Source organism: Odocoileus virginianus, chromosome 15 (genome assembly GCF_023699985.2).
Source record: "Odocoileus virginianus isolate 20LAN1187 ecotype Illinois chromosome 15, Ovbor_1.2, whole genome shotgun sequence".
Lineage (NCBI taxonomy): Eukaryota > Metazoa > Chordata > Mammalia > Artiodactyla > Cervidae > Odocoileus > Odocoileus virginianus.
The window spans coordinates 24,728,730-24,746,682 of NC_069688.1; the positions used below are offsets into that span (position 1 = coordinate 24,728,730).

Genomic DNA, 17,953 nt, shown 5'->3' on the forward strand with positions numbered 1-17,953 from the left:
AAAAATGAATCTAGTATTGATTAAACCTAAAAAATGACTTAAAAAATAATTGACTTCACCTTAAAATACTGGGCAACAGTCTGGGTGAGACAGCTCACCATAATGGGTTTAACCCTATATGCAAAACAGAAAAAGAGACACAGATGTACAGAACAGACTTTTGGACTCTGTGGGAGAAGGCGAGGGTGGGATGTTTCGAAAGAACAGCATGTATATTATCTATAGTGAAACAGATCACCAGCCCAGGTGGGATGCATGAGACAAGTGCTCCAGCCTGGTGCACTGGGAAGACCCAGAGGGATCGGGTGGAGAGGGGGATGGAGAGGGAGGTGGGAGGGGGGATCGGGATGGGGAATACATGTAACTCCATGGCTGATTCATGTCAATGTATGACAAAACCCACTGAAATGTTGTGAAGTAATTAACCTCCAACGAATAAAAATAAATGAAAAAAAAAAAAAACTGATGGGAATTAAAGATGCATTTTTGTTAGGTAGGGTGTAATGATTTCTAGGAAGAAATAATTTCCTCATCAAGGCAGCTGGAAACAGGAGAGTGAAATCTGAAGGATGGTGAGGCTGCTCTGGTAAAGTTCAGGAAAAACTCAGGAGGAGGTTCTTTGACTCTTGTTTTCTCTGGTCTTCTTTTTGGATACCATCCCTTCCTTAAGGTAAAAACTACAAGTGGGAAATTGAACCCTTTCGTAAATTACTGTGCAAGATCTTTTTTAATTTCTCTGCTCACAGCCACAATATTTCAGAAATCAAGTTATATTTTAACAAATCACAGAATCCTATTTTGGTAAGTACCACTATAATAAATACCACACAGTCTAAAGTGCCACAAATTTACTTTTTTTAAAATACAAAACAAAACCGTTGTATGACCCATCTGTTTAGATCTTGTTGTGCTTGGCTATCTTTACTATAAAGAGGCATTCTTGGTATTAACTATTAAAATAGTGTCTAATTCTTAAGTGGCATTAAAAGTGCTTTAAAACTTGCCTTATAAAGGAGGTGGGGTAGGTAGTTTTATTCTCATTTTACGGACGAGGAACCAGTTGTACTATAGTTGATTATCCTATAGTGAAACTGTGTCAGTCTTCAGATGCTATAATGATGTGATCTGCGGGGGGTGATGAGCGAGTAAGGGAGGCTGGAACTGCCAATGGTTAGTGCTCATCTCACAGGGTCCAGGGCTTGAGTCCCATGTCCTTCAAGGAGGCCTCTTTTCTGGATGAGGCCACATCCTCCCTGGTAGAGGTCAGAGTGTCTCCTCTTTCTGTGTCCTAACACTTCACACCTTACTGTCCTTTCTTGTTAACTGCCATCTTTTCCCGCAGACTGAGTCCCACAGGGGTCCTCCGTGTTCACCACTATGTACTCGCACATACGGGCTGTCCAGTTCATCCAGACAACCAGTATTTAATGAGAACCCACCTTCCACTTTTCCAATACTATGGATGTGGTGGCTGAACACTATTAAATGAATAGGGTGATTCATAAAATCAGGGTGACAAAGAGGAATAAAAATGGGTGCTATAGAGGGATTCTTAGAAGAAAAAGCCTAGTTCCTACACTCCAAGCAAATGGGAGGAAAATAACTCTTCATAGTGATTATTAGTTCCATTTTACAAACCTCCGAAAAGGTAAGTGTCTTGCCCAAGGTTACTCAGCCAGTTTGAATAAATTAGAACTGAGATTAAATAACTTTGGTCTGTTCACTTCAGAACTACATGTTCTTCATCTCTATTAAAGTCACAGGCCTTAAGTTTAAAAATAATTTACCATCAACTTCTTTAAAATGTAATTTTCATCTATATCCTATAGTATCAGAAAAACATCAGTTCTTGATAATGACCAATGGGTCTTTTAGAATAGTTGTGTTCTAAATTAATAGCAGAGTACTAACCTATGTAACTCCTCAATTATGGTTAGCTTACAACATATAAATAATGTAGGGAAACTCTTAGAACTCAGAAAATAATTGATGATCTTTCAACATTATTACTCAGGCCGGAGATTACGGAAATGCTATTAATATACATGCTGAATAGACTTTGCTCACTGAATGTGTTTAGATTTTCTTAGGAATGTGTTAAGAATTCTGGGATCCTTTCAACTCTTTTGGATTAGTGGATTTCATTTCATAATTCCTCCAGACAGTGAGTGATAATGAAAGAAGACAAGGGAAAGTAACGTCAAACCAATATGATGCAAAGTTCAGTGACTTACAAGGGACCCTGAGAAAGCAGAATGAGAGAGAAAGTACCCTCAGTAACGGTGTGCCTGGACCTTTCACTCCCACTCTGAGTCTTTAAAAGGTTCCATGAATTTATCTAACTTTTTGAATTGGTCAGTATTTTGGGTTTGTGTATATTCATACAGACATAATTTCTATTGAATAAGTATTTCTCCCATATATATTCTAATATACACATATATTTATCCTACCAGTATAGCTCCACTTATAAAGCTATTTTTAAAGATGACTTAGTTTAGGTAAGAGTAAACGGGCAATAAAAGGCTCAAACAGCCAGGTAAAAAAATTAAATTCTGGGACACTATGGTTAACAGGTGGATATCAAGACATGACCTCTGTGCTCATCAGACACCTGGGCTGGGTACAGAGTGGAAAGCTTTAAGGTGAAGCCTCATAAATATGACTGCAGTGGCCAGTTGTAGCTTAAAATAGCAAAAAGAAAAAAAGTCAGTCTTGCTTTTGAAGACTGACTGAGACAGGTGTAATACAAGAAGCTGTGGCAGGGCAGAGTACAAGTCTTGATTAGAAGAAACTTTCAGGCAGTTAGAAACTAATTTGCAGGAAGTCAAATTATGGAAAGAAGTTCTAACTCAAGAATTTTTTTCTTCAAGAGACTATCACTCATTTAAAATTATGAAGAATCTTCTGAAGAGTTAGTACAATTTGATAAACTTCAAGCTTCTCCAAAAACATGAAAAGAGCAAAAGTTAATTATATGTGTTTACTGTGTGTGTGTGGTTCAAACCTGATCTAACATGGCTGCCTTAGGTTTTATAACAATTCAGAAGCAGCGTTGGGTAAATCTCAAACTTGGAAGCTGATCAGTGTAACTGCTAAGAGAAAAGTGTGGGCTGTTTTCAGGAGTTGAGTCTCCTAACTAGAAGACCCCTCACTAGTCTCTCTGATCATAAGGTTCTCAAGGTATCTAATTACTGCCTTCTACCCAAGCTGCCATATTGCAAAAATCCTACAAAAATCTTGGCATCACATATCCTGGGACATGAGGCCACGTGCAACCACTGCCCACAGGAGTCGCAGACTGGAAGAAGGTTGTAACGTAATCCCTGCTGTGGCTCCCCTTCTCCCACGTGTTAGCCCGTGTCCCCGAAGATTCTAGGAATCAATACCCAGGGTGATCCTGAGGATGGACCAAAACCTACCGGAAAATATTTATGAACTGTTTATGCTGCAACTAGTGTTGAGGTGAACTTAATAATAGTCAATGCTTTCTGAATACTTACCCTATGCGAGGCACTAAGACCTTTACAAGGATCAACTTACAACCACTGATATTAATCTTCACAACCCTTGATATAGGTACAAATGAAGAAACTAATTCACAGAACAGGTTAAGAAACTTGCGTAAAAGTCAAAGTGCTGGTAAGTAACACAGCTGGGATTTGAACCTGTGGTGTCTTGCATAAGAGGCCACACCCTTAGCTAGTAGCCTACACTCTCAGGAAGCTGGCTGACTACAATTCTGCAAATCGTTTGGTGATTCTGACTCAAAGTGGACCTCTCACACTGTCTCACAAAGAGGAGCTCAGTCTGGTTTCCCCTCTAAGGTCTGCTTTAGTGTGAATGTTTCTGCGAGTTTCCAAGTTGTTATTTGTAAACTTCTAACTTATACACTGTCTTAATTTCAAAATTGTATGTAGTGCTCTTTTTATAGGTCATTCACTGACTACCTTTAGAATAATTCTGTCACGGTCCTAACTCCCTGTGAAGAAAACAGTTACCAGGGGTGTGAAAGGCAGCTTTCTGTTATCAAGGAAGCGAAGGTTAATTGTTAAACTCGTCACAGAGTGAGAGAGGGAAGTTGCTCAGTCGTGTCTGACTCTTCGCGACCCCATGGACTGTAGCATACCAGGCTTCTCCATCCATGGGACTTTTCCAGGCAAGAGTACTGGAGTGGGTTGCCATTTCTCTCTCCAGAAGATGCTCCTGACCCAGGGATCGAATCCGGGTCTCCCACATTGTAGGCAGACGCTTTACCGTCTGAGCCACCAGGCGCCAATTCAGCCCTGACTTGCAGCTCCTAACAGAGGTACAGAGCTGCTGGCCGCCTCCTATCCTCGGGTGTCCAAGGGAACCCTAGAGACCAGCCTGCAGAGCTGCACGATGCCTGGCTAACTCCCAGAATCTGAATGTTCTGCACATCCACGAAACAGATGCTGTTTCTAAACAAGAAGGCGCTAATTCACCAAACATACCAATCAGTAACAGTTTATTACAGGTAAGAACTAGGTAACTCACCTAATGTGAGGGACACTGGGGCATATACTTTCCCTTAGAGAGTTCTTAAAATCAACTGAACCCCACTAATGGGTACCCAAAAAGTATAAACGATATAGCCTTGTATTGTCTGAATTTTCCTCTTGTAAATTAAGCAAACTAATACCAATTTATATGAGAAGCTTGACTACCCTATGGATAAATGCTGAAAGCCAAAAGAGAAGTTATCACATTTAACAAATTCAGTAGTGATAACATTAACACATATTTAGTATCAGGATACTGATACATCAATGTTAAAAAAATGCTTACTGAACAGTGAGTCTCAAAACTACTGTTTTGAAAACCACATATCTATATAAAAGCTTGACTCTTAGAAAGTTAATCATGTTAATTTGATTAATTTATATTTAGATAATTAAAAAGGTGAGAATTTAAAGAAGGTGGGAACCCACGTTAATAGACATTAGCAAAATAAACCTAAGAAATTTCAAACATAAAAGTTGAAAAATGAATTTCAATGTTAACCCTATGAGTAGACTGAACAGACAAAAGTAAACTTATGGTTATATTCTCATTGACCAAAATATTAATCTACACCTTTATGCAAATATGTCTCAGAAATTACTAGTCAATACTGGGTCAACTGTGGCTTCTTCGCTAAATTACAATCTTTTCCAAAGTCATTTGACCAGGTCAACAATTTAATAGAATTTTAAATCTTACTGAATAAACATATTGATATCTATCAATGAGAGCTTTCTGGTTGAATAATAAAAACAGTAAATGGTCAAGACTCATAATAAAACTAGCATCTACGAGAAAACTGAAATTTTAGGAAGATTTACACTGAGGAATTAGAAAACCAAAGTAACTTTCTTAACCAGTTGAAAATGTTCACTTCTTATACAGGAAAGAAACAATTCTTAAAAGCCTGGCTGTTAAATAAAATCCAAACTAAACATTTATGAGAATAATTCACAATAGCCAGAAAAGATGTTTTGTTGAAAGATGCTGCTGTCATTGGGGTGGAGCCTAAAGTTAAGAAGTTAGCAAACGGCAGTGGAGCTCTCCTCCTGGTTAGAGCACAACGGCCGGCCTCTGGGCCAAGGTCCATGATCCCTTCCCAGCCCCGGCAGTCAGCTGCTGTTACAGGCTGCCCGATTGTGTCCCTGCCCCGAGATTCACACAGTGAAGCCCTAAGCCCTGGAGGATGGACCTTGGGGAGGTGATCAGGTCATGAGGTTGGAGCCCTTTGACGGTACTCGTTTCCCCTTTCTTAGCCCTGCGAGGACCCAGGGAGAAGGTGGCCCGTGGTCCACGGACCAGGCAGTGGGTTCTCACTAGACCTCAGACCTGCTGGTGCCTTGATCTTGGGACCACTCAGCCTCCAGAACTGTGACAAATAAGCGTTTGATTTTTAAACCACACAGTTCAAGGTACAGTTTTTTGTTACCACAGCTGGAGCTGATAAGACAGCTCCGGTGAAGCTTACCACCGCATGCTGGTAACGGCTTGTGAAAGTGGAGCTGGGACAAGGTGGACACATGAGCCCACCTGTGGGAAGCCTGAGGGAGGCCGCGTGAACATGGAGGAAATGCTGCGCGGAGAGCCCCTGGTGGCTAGGCCACTGGTGCTAATAAATGCTACCCTTCAGAGCCCTGGGCTCCTTGTCATCAAGGCGCCCTTCTCCCCTGATGCCACCCAGAAGAACCCAGAGGAGCAGAGGGACAGGGAGCCACGTCTCGTACAACTTACTGAATTGGCTTCTTTTTCCAAAGCAGGGCGCGCATCACTGCTCGCTGGGTTCTTTGGTATAGCAAGTTCAGACTTCTTAGCTTTTGGCTCAGCTTTGCTTTCTTTGGCAACTGGTTTTGTCACAGATTTCGGGGGACTCCACTTGTTGGGTGACGGCTTGTGCACCAGTGCCGAGGAAGACTGGCTCGACCCCTCCTCCTCCGTGTCCTCCGGAGGGTGCTGGGGGGCGTTCAGTTTCACGTAGTACCCGTGGTACTGAGAGTGCAGCTCCCCGTTACTGGGGTTGGGGATGTGGTGGCGGCCAGAGTACTTGGAGGAGGGCACGGCCGCCCCCACCTCCTTCGGGGGCGCCTTGGAGGCCAAGGGCTTGTTGACAGCGGCCGTCACCTTCTCCTCAGCCGCGCTGCGTTTGTCCTGGTTGAGTCTCGCCCCTGAACTGGGGTTCTGCTTCCTTGCGGGCTTCGGGGAGGGAGAGCGGCCTTCTCTGGGACTTGGCTCAGGAGACTCTGGGGGTGTGGTGCCTTTGCGGTAGAAGTGAGGTGATTCCTTTGGTGTGGGGGGCTTTTCCGGGACCTTGTCTTCGGGATTTTCTTTAGCATCTACACCTTCCTGAAATCTCTGTTTGATATAATCTGGGCCTGGGGAGAAAGTGGACAACAGAATGGGAGGTGATAAAATGAAAATAAGGCATTAAGGCTTATTCCTCATGGCTACAAACATACATATATTTGCTAAATCAACTTAGCCTTTCCTCTTTTTCTTTAAAATGTATTTATAAGGCTTTGACTACGCACAAGGATGTTTCATGCCCTGGGACAAAGATTAAGGTGATATGTACTTGCCTGGAGAATCCTATGGACAGAGGAGCCTGGCAGGATACGGTCCACAGGGTCGCACAGATTTGGACACTACTTAGCACACACACGCACATATGTACCATTAATTTACACTATTTTGATAGCCATAAAAGTGAAACAGTCCTGATTTCCCATGTAATTGTACTGTTCCCTTGTGCTGGCAGAATAGGGAGGCAGAATTCATATGGATGGAGCACTGCTGACAGCACCATAATTAATATGCACATTCAAATTACATGGTATAACTAAAATACAAAGTATATGCTCATATAAAAAAATAAACTGACTCGTGTGCTTAATATTTAATATATTAGAACACTTAAATATATTAAAAGAATGTTTAATAAAGCATCTACACTGGAGGAGAACATGCAAATAACCATAATGACCCTTCATCAAAGGAGCATTTAAACTGCCCAGTTAGAAACAAACACTGAAGTGTAGGTTACACTTCACAGGATAACTTACTCAGAGGCCCTTCAGAGTCTGGCTTTGCGTCGGCCGCGTTTCTGCAGGCATCAGAGTTAAGACAAGCCAGTTGTCTTTGGCTCTGCGGTCTCAAGACTTTTTTTCTGAGTACTTTAGAATTGTTTAACAATCACATGTTATTTTTATAAAAAAGAATCCTGTTTTTTAAAAGGGACCCTGGTGCATTGTTATTTTATGGGCAGGTTTTGGGGGAGAGTAAGGAGAACTTGCACCACAAGACTGTCCCACCAGCTGTGAGCACGTCAGGAGGCCAGCATCCAGAGAAGGGAGTCTCTGCAGACCTCAGATGTGCTCCAAGGCAACGCCCTTCTGCCCGGGTACTCTCCTCTTCCCCTGCACAGCCTTTGGCCACCGCCTCACCCAGCCACCATTTCTCATCAAAGGAAATCAAATCAAGGTCACCCAGTCCAACTGGCCCTCTTCTCTGCAAATGGGAGGTAGCTGACTGTATCATCTCTGGAGTATGCAAGGGAGAACTCACCCACCAACTTGCTTATAGGGACTGACCAGCTCTTGTCAACTCCAGAGCATTGCCTCTATTAACTTTCCTTCCTGCCTCCATGCCCAGCCCTCACCCCAGGTGGGGCTGAAAGACAATTATCCTTGATTGTTAAAAATGCATACTACCTCCATCAAGATGAATGGATAAAGGAGAGGTTTAGACACACAAAACTGACAAACAAAAGAATGAAATTTTGCCATTTATGGCCACACGGATGGACTCGGAGGACATGATGCTAAGTGAAATAAGTCAGAGAAAGACAAATACCGTATGTTATCCCTTATATGTGGAATAAAAAAATTTGACATATAAGGGATAGCATTTGTCCTTCTCTGACTTGTTTCACTTAGCATCATGAACATGTGAAACTAGCAGACTCGCAGGTATAGAGAACAATCTTGTGGTTACCAGTGGGGAGGGGGGGACAGGCAGTGTAGGGGTGGGGGAGTGGGAGATGCAAACTATAGGTGGTTAAGACAGGCTCAAGGATGTACTGCACAAGGAGAACATAGCTAATATCTTGGAATAACTGTAAATGGAAAATAACCTTTAAAAATTGTATAAAAATAAATTAAAAAAAATAAAAAAACCTACTACCGACTAGTCACTGCTCTTCCTGTGACGATCTGAAAAATTATTTATTGTGAGATGGCCATTTATTATACAACGTGTTTTCCAAAGTGTTAAGCCTCACAAGTGGGCATTATCCTGATTTTACTGATATAGAAACAGCTGCAGTGGCTGAAAAACCCAAAGTCACACAGCTCCTGTGGATCCTTAAGATAAAATATCACGCAATATGTAATATATTAAGCCCAGAAACGAGAATTCCCGAGGGCCCACATTTATAGGTTGCACTAAGGGACAAAAGCATAAGAGTTCTATCTCACAGTCCATCCTGCAGAAGATAAGATAAAGCCACCACTCAGCATTCAAACTTCCCAAAAAGGTCAAGATCACATGCCGACAGTCGAGATTTCCTTTTTAAACTTAAGTACCCTCTTTACAAAGCTTGGCAATTTTCTTTTAAATCCACTAAATATGGCAGTATGAATTCTTGGCACAGAGAAAGGTATCCTGCTTGGCTAGCCTATCCCTTCTCCAGGCGAATCTTCCCGGCCCAGGAATCGAACCAGGGTCTCCTGCACTGCAGGCGGACTCTTTACCAGCGGAGCTATCCGGGAAGCCTGAAGAAACAGAGGCAACTGCAATTATTCAAAAGGTGCTGTTTTTCTTTCCAGCTCCTTCCTTGGGGCTCTGACTAGACCATTACCACCAAGAGAAGGATGCGTCAGCAGCAGCCCTGGAAGGAGATGTTTTTCAACAGGCTTGCGCTGACTTTCAAAAACCCACGAAGAGAATTTACCCTGGTTTTTCACGGAGAAGTCCCTCATCTACTGCAGACTTAAATTTACACAACACCCCCTCCGCAGTACGCTGATGGCGTATTTTCTCTCACCCTTCAATGCCACATTTCATCAGACTTTGGTTTCACTTGTGCTTCACTTTCATCCAATTTTAGAGCATGACTGAAATACCCATCTAGGCATAGTAGTAAGTGTTCTGTGTAAAGGTAATTAATAGTCAAGACTCTTAAAGCCAATGGATTTTCCCCTTAGTCACCTAACCCTGAAACACAAATTACAAAGTACTTTCAATGTCTTCAATCTAAGGGGTAAATGCAAAAGTTATTTTTGCAGATCTTTCTATCTTAAGATTAAGGCATATGAAAAGCTAATGTCTGACTTAAATACACACACCAAAAAGAACAGGAACAAAATAGACTCTGGCAGACATGGCTAGTTATACATTCTTAAAGTTGGGAGAAGAGAGTCACAGAACCACAGGAAATAAAGCTGTCACAAAGCCCGTGTGCTTCAATTTGAAAATGTGAGACTGGAACGGTGATACTTAAAAAAGAGTTTAGGGTTTATCTGGGTAACCACTGGTCTCACCTGCGTCTACTGTGGAAAGCAGACGAGAAGCTGAAATGGGAACTGCTTTGACAGGTCCCAGCAACGTGACAGCTGCCAGCAAAGGAGACTGCTTAAATGTTAGCAGCGGCAAGAGGTGGTTTATTTGGGAGGAAACTCAGTCAATTCAGTGATAGTGGGTCCCAGAAAAAGAATTTTTAAAAAAAGTGATATGCTTTAGTTATCTGGAAAAAGAACAAAGACCTAAAATACCTGAATACAAAGTCTAGTTTCAAATATTCTTTGTAAAGAGTAAATAGATCTCCCCCTACCTCTTAATTTATGCCATTGTGAATAGGCCAGGCTGAGACTGATCTGGCCCTTGGAGGATTCTGTATTAATGGCCTTACAAAGCTATATTCTGGATTCCACTGAACGTATATACTATGTTTATTAACTCTTAAATACCAGTCTAGCCAACTCCTTTAGACCTGTAGACCTCTCATGCATTGCTTCTTATCTTAAACGTCTTCAGAAAGGCATTTTTTTACTTGTGCCCATCTTCTCAGACATGGTTTTCAGACGTATTCATTCAGTTTTATCTACAGGGCTTCTGACGATACTCAGAATCTGTTGAGCTCAAAGAATTTCCTAGCACCACCTTTCAGATTAAAAAAAAAAAAAGAAACCTCCCAGCTTCACTACCCATTAAAAATTGGCTGGATGAGAGAATAAACGTACTTCAAAGCAGTGTTCCCCATGTGCTGCCTAGCAGAGGCATGTGAGGTGTGACTTTCAGAGAATTTAGTAAGTCCTAATTGAAGCCTAGAAGTCTTGAGGTTTAATAAGTGCTCCAGGTAACTCTAATGTAGCCAGAGCTGGCATTCAAAAGTATGGCAAGTTTGGGATGGACATGTACACACTGCTACATTTAAAACAGATAACCAACGAGGAACTACTGTAGCACACAGGGAACTCTGCTCAATGTTCTGTAATAACCTACATGGGAAAAGAATTTGAAAAAGAAGAGACATATGTATAACTGAATCACTTAGGTGTGCACTTGAAACTAATACATCGTTAATCAACTATACTCCAATATAAATTAAAATAAAAATAAATGAGAAAAAAGACACCAGGGTGAGAGACCCTGAAATAAAGACTTCTGATTCCACACACACACAAAAATTGAACAGTATGGCCATAAGTATGCTGACGAGAGCCAGACCTAACTCCAGCCTTCCTCACCTGCATCCAGCTGGAAATGGTTCCAACATGGCATAGTCAACTGGGGACTGGCCAGCTAAATGAGGATATAGACTTAGATTTTCCAGAGTAAGATTAAGTGCTTTTAAAACAAAATATTTAACATAACGTGGAGGGCAGAAGTTTTTCCTGGACAATTTTCTTGGAAGGCACATGGTGTGTCTGCTACTCGTTCTGTGTAGTAATGTGTGTCCGCACTGTGATGCCAGCACCATAAAGCTGATTGGATGCAGCGGTTCATTAAAAAGACGGGTCAGAATATTGCCAGGGAGGAAATGATGACAAGTGTTGAGAGTTGTTGCAGTCAGCACTTTGGTCTGTTCTTATAGACGGTATTTCTGAGTCCTTAAGGGATGTTTCTGGGAAGAAGTCAGAGACAGGTCACCTGCTAACTGACGTGCCACACAACACAAAACACCAACGCTGAGCACATGTCAGGCCCCCACACCGAGAGGTTATGAGCTACAGTTGACACGAAGGTTCTGAACAGATACAGCACATGGAAAACAGCGGGGCTTTCAGCTAGTTCTTCACCGGTGAGCCTCGGTGAAATGGCTGGGGGCACCACGAAGACCCCCCAGGGCAGTGCACATGCTTTGTAGCAACATCAGAAGTCATTACATGGAAATTAGATATTTTTAAGGGGGACTGTCAATCACTAAAAGAAGACCAGATTAAAAGGTTTTTAAAAAATTATACAACTGATGGCAGATCACTACTCCATGTGGAAAGAATGCCACTTTCCCATAGGACTTCAGGGTCCCATCCATTACTGTACTGCAACTTCTGTCTGTGTCGTAGGACACTCAGCCCAGGGTTGTGCACATGGCAGGCTTTCAGTGCCCGTGTGTGTCGAGTGGGATACAGTGGGATACCCAGGTGGTAATAACCAGAAGCCCCATGCATTACTAATTTTTCATCAACTAGTAGATTATTCCATTTTCCTTTCTCTATGAAAAAAAGTTATTCCAAATTTTGGGTCTGTAAAGTGAGTTTAGAAGTTATCTATCGCAGGAAACTTTTTTTTTTTTAAACAAAAAGTACAGATTAACAATGTGTGTTAGTGTGTCTGGCTCTTTGTGACCCCATGGACTGTAGCCTGCCAGGCTCCTCTGTCCATGGGATTCCACAGGCAAAAGAATATGGAATTGTTGCCATTTCCTACTCCAAGGCATAGACAATTCTTAGGACTTCTAATTCATACCAGAAGTGTGAACTTAGTTGACACTGTCTCAAAATAACCTATACCAAAAGACTTCACTTGAAGCAATCAACATATTCTATGCATGTGTGTGTAACATACATGCTCTTATACCATGAACGCTTGTGTCTCCTTGTCCTCACAAATTCAGATGTTGAGGCCCTAACCCCCAATGTGATGTTACTTGGTGGTGGCGCCTTGGGGAGATAGTTTAGCTCATAAGGGGAGACTCTCGTGAGTCTCATGGACTTAATATTCTTATAAAATCTGGAAGAGACACCAGAGTTCTCGTCCTCCAGGTTCATGGACTGGAGAAAGGCTGTCTGCCAGCTGGGAAGAATCACCTGAACCCAATCATGTTAGCATCCAGATCTTGGAATTCCAGCTTCCAGAACTAAGAAAAATAAATGTCTGTTACATAAGCCACCATGTCCATGGTATTTTGCTGTAGCAGCCCAAGTCAACTAATACAAATGCTTAAACCCAGGAAGACGAAGCTTGTGAGGCTGTTACTTGGGTCACCTCCCAAGAGGGCTCTACATAATGTAGTCACCTATACTATGTATATATAACATACTCTACATAAGTATAGTCTACATAATATAGTCACATTCGCTTTTTCCACCCATGACCAGTCAGTCCCACAACTGATAAACATCACTTGAAATAAAAAACAAAACAAGGCATCTGATGGAAAGGAAACTGAAACAGTGGGGGAAAAGAGCCGTACACAGAGTTTCCCAATTACCCTTCGCCATGTCCAGCTCCCCACCACCTCCTCCGTGACCATCCCAAGTCCTGTCTCGGCTTTCCTGGCTCAGAAAGCCAGTTTCATCAGCTCTTTGAAGCCGCGCCATCCCTCAGGGCTGACTCCCATCGCCGAAGCTCACAAGACTGATGTGTGACACCAGAAGACCGATTCATCAGTTCACAATGAGCGAGGTAAATGTCACAAAGGCCGGGACCAGCACTGATGCCACCAGGGCATGCTCTCCCCACTGGCAGACCTCCACGAGAAGCTTGACCAAAATTAGAAGGTTACTGGTGACGGCGGAATCGAGACAGAGGCATGAGATGAATCAAGAATCCAATGGCATCAGGCTGAGCACGCCTGTTGCATCCATTTCCTCACTCGGATGATCTTGCCAACAGAGCCATACACGGCTGGCTACCTCTCCCTGCGTCCTTCCCCATAACAAAACGTCCCTGCCAGTGCAACAATACTCCAAGGTTCTGGCCACAGCATCGCTCTCCTCTGGATAGCGTTCCAATGGACACTGCCTATTTTTGCCTCTGTGACTCTTTTTTTTAATACTACTTTGGGTGACCAAGTCTTGGTAAATTCTAATACACTAAATCAGGTTACAAGGAAATCTGGCTGAACCACAGACATACTACCTATCACGAACGATCACTTTATACATTCCTGTGCTGTCTCAAGGGCTCATTTTAACCCTCAGTTGTTGCTGTTCAGTTGCTAAGTCATGTCCGACTCTTTGCTACCCCATGGACAGCAGCGCGCCAGGCCTCCCCGTCCCTCAACCACCTCCCGGAGTTTGCACAAGTTCATGTCCATTTAACTCTCAGAGGGCAATCTTATTTCTAAGTTCTGGGGTTATGACTCACTGTGTCACTCTTACTCATGGCAATTTAGATTTCTGTGTGTGAATGCAATTATCTACACACACGTTCATGTGCATCCATTTGAATGCTTTTTATTGTTATAACCAAGCCCTTTGAATGATAAAGCTATTCCGCATGACCACATTTTAAAATATTTATTTATTTGCCTGCACCAGGTCTTAGTTGCCGGAACGTGGGATCTAGTTCCTTGACCAGGATCGAACCTAGGCCCCCTGCATTGGGAGCACAGAGTCTTAACCACTGGACCACCAGGGAAGTCCCTTTTTAATTGAACTGTAGAATAATACAGATTTGAGCTAAAAAGTATAAAATTAAGATGGGAAACTTCTGAAAATACTGCCAGCTCCTGAAAAGAGGTAACTTACCATGAAAGTTCAAAATATTAGCTATGACAGACATCCTTTTTTCCAAGGGTTAACGACTTCTATGCACAACACATCCATTCCCAACAAAGGAAACATTTGTATCTGGGATATGTAAATGAAATGTGCAGTCTGACTCAGAAAAAGTACTTGAAAGCCCTTTCAGAATGTCTATCCAATTTGATCACCCTGTGAAGAATGCACAGTGGAAAGCATGAGTTATGCTCCCTTGAGAAGATCAATAATACTCAGTAAAGAAAAGGCTTTTTATACAGTTGCCGAAGGTAGTGCTGGCTGTGGGTCAAAGGGGATTGCTGCCGTCCCCCCTTAGCTCCTGTCTCAAATAGACCCCTTGTCATCTTGTGCTACTCTGATGTATTCATTACTGAGGGACAACTGGCTTGTGTGACGCTGTTTTAGCTATGAAAGGGTGGAATGGCATTTTCCCACAATATTTTCCCCCCTCCTCCAATGCTTTCACGTCACAAAAGGCTTTTAAAAACCTATTAGTCTGAAAAATTGAGATGACCTCCCCTATCGTTTACCTTCTGTTAACACCTACTGGCAATCTCAGGGACCCCATCCCCAGTGAGGAGTGAACAACGGAACCGAGAAATTACCATCTGCAGACAATAGCGAGTTTGTTTGCTTCCACAGCAGCTCAAGGCCAGGGCTGCTTCATGAAGCTGCTTTGTCTCCTGACTGCCCAGCTGCTCCCAAGAGCATCACTGCTGCAAAGGGACAAGAGGCCCCCCCCCGCCCCACCCCGTGGCTGAACCCCCTCTTCAGCTCTCACACCCTACAACAAGAAGTTCCCAACGTGCTTAGGTCCAGGGATGTGGGAATTTCCAGAGAAGCCTTTATTCCTACCCCCCAAAATGGAAAATTTCCCTTTCCTAATAAAACAAGTATGCATGAAATGATTTCAGTCGACCCACAGATGGGACACAAATGAAAATAAAACACAACTCAAAGGATGCACATGAAAGAAAACATCCATCGCCACTGGTTTCTCCCTTGAACCAAGTACAGAACTAGTCTATAGTAACTCAATCACTCTGCAACTGAACCCAGGCCTGTCCCAAAGCGCTCTCATAAAAACTGAGTCTTGTTAACAAGACTGTCTTTTACTTTTACTGCCTTCAGTAAAAGTCTTTTGCCTTTTACTGTCTTCACCCTTTACAGAAAAAAAAAATCCTGTCCTTTCTTTCTCATTCACTCATGCAACTTTCTAGCTTTCACATGGAAGCTTGCTCTTCTGTACACTGTGACTTACCTTGTTCATGTAGTCACACGGATGCCCTGTGGGTTCCAGTATTTTATCACCCTCACTGGAACCAAACAGGTATTGGACCCACGTGTTGTGCAGGGTGCTAGTTATCCAGCGTGATTAACAGAAACCAATGTGGAAAAACTCTTCACCAAGAAAACAAATTTCGATACTTAGAAATTAAGAACATTTCTTTTAGTCTCTTTGCCTGGAAACCTGTTGATCCCTTGAATCAACAGGAAGTTGTTTCTAAAACAATGGAGAAACCACAAAATGGCAATCGCCACCTTTTCCTAGAACACATATTAAACACATCCCTATAACATCCTATATTAAGGAAAGGGATGGAAACAGTTTACTAGGAAAGCTCTAAGGAGTGAGTTAAATATTTAAACCTACTGTAAATTATCTCTTTACTGCTATGGTATAACGTTTGAGAGGCAGATGATCTGGGGTGATTTTGTGTGTGCGTAGTTGTCCCTTTCATTTCTTCTATCATGACATACATTCTCCTAAGTCTGTGTAGAGGCAACTGTCTTTAACTGGTGCATTTCTTTACATCCTAACATTCCTTTGAGGTGTATTAAAAAAAGAAGTCTAGTACTTACTGGTTTCTTTGCTAATGTGATTGTTACAGGTGCCTGATTTTGAGGTATTTGTTTTAGCACCTGTGACGGACCTGAACACACTAACACAATTTCTTAGATTCTTCTTTTAGATTCTCATCTTGTTTATGCTATCAGTTGCAAGTTTGCTGCTCTGGGTGGGAGGGGAGAAGGCGAGGGAGACGCTCTGGGGAAGAACAAGCCAGAAATCCAGCACCAACACTCAAGACTTCAGACATGTGTTACTCTAACTTCCCAATTTTTCTGCAATCCTGCTGAAATTCAGGGGGCACAGATCTTCAGATTATAAAGAAAAGCAGGCGAAAGGAAACCAGAGGCCATGTTCCCAGCTCCCCAACCCCTCCTATCACAGCAGGTCCTACCTGCTCCTACCCGCCCCCCCTCCCCACCCCCGACCAACAGCATCGCAGGTCCCACCTGGCTGGTAGAAGTCAGGCGACAGCTCTCGGGCCACAGCTCTCGCGATGTCACATTCCTGGCGGGCGGCCAGCGCGGCCTGGTCTGCGGCGTCGGCTTTGGCTCTCGCGTGGGCGGTCCTACGGGAGCACAGAGGTGGGTCAGCAAGGGCGGCGCCCTGGTCATCACACAGGACCTGCAAATGGTCTACGGAGCAGGCGGGGCGGGGAAGAAATGCTCACGGTGATCCCGGCCCCACGCCTGCCACAGGAAGTTCCGCACTCATTCCACTGTGAGACGTCAATGATAAAAAAGGCGGATGAACACCCGTGAGTTGCCTCGATCTTTCTTGCAAGGCTGACGAATGTATATGGAAGTTATGCGCAGCTTAAGGCAAAGCTTGCTGTTCAAAACCAACAGGATCAAATCCCCTATTGACTTTGGCCGGGGGTGGGGTTCTCCTTTTCTGTCCCCCAACCATGGAGAACAGGACTGGATCATGTGAATTAGTATACAGCCCATGGATTTCATTTCTCTGGTAGAGTCAATATAAGGATTTGAGTAAAAAAGATCTGCCCAGTGGTGTGATAGTAAAGAAGCTCTCTGGGGGAATAAATAGTAAAACTTTGATCTGTAGCATCCATCGACTGACTGCTTGGCTTAAAAATTTAAAAAAAAAATTTTTTTTTTGGGGGGGCCATGCTACACACCATGTGGGATCTTAGCTCCTCCACCGGAGATTAAACTCCAGCCCCCTGCACTGGAAGTGAGGAGTCTTAACCACTGGACCACCAGGTAAGTGCCAGCACTGGCTGATTTCTGTGGTGTGTTGAAGACATGCTTGCTCCCAGCACGGCCAGGTCATGCTATCAGTGTGATTTGCTGAATGTGTAGTTGGGAGCAGATCTACACCGTGGGCTCCCCTCTGGGTCTGCTGGGACAATGTGCCCAGGAGGGTTCCAAGAAGCCCATTTAGTTGCTTTTTAGGCACATTTCTTGTGTGAAACAAAAAAGGAGGAGAGAAGTGGCGCTGCAGAGGAGGAAAGGGGTCTACCCCCTTCAGTCCACCGCCTTCTCCCTGGCCTGATTCCTTACCCACTGAATCCTCTGCTCTTTCTAGAGGACTAGGGCTGGGAGGAAGGAAGCAGGGGTTCCTCCCAGCCCTAGTGGGC

At 43.2% G+C, this 17,953-nt stretch overlaps 1 protein-coding gene across 3 annotated transcripts in view; it reads right to left on the minus strand.

Annotated features, from left to right (window-relative positions):
* Positions 1-17,953, minus strand: part of JPH1 (junctophilin 1) — an 88,330-nt gene that overhangs the window by 3,241 nt on the left and 67,136 nt on the right. For all 3 annotated transcript variants that reach the window (XM_070477185.1, XM_070477186.1, XM_070477184.1), the window contains exons 3-4: positions 16,803-16,921; positions 6,256-6,893 (exon numbers count right to left, since the gene is read on the minus strand). In XM_070477185.1, coding sequence (XP_070333286.1) covers positions 6,256-6,893; positions 16,803-16,921 — 757 coding nt within the window. The remainder of the gene's footprint in view (positions 1-6,255; positions 6,894-16,802; positions 16,922-17,953) is intronic.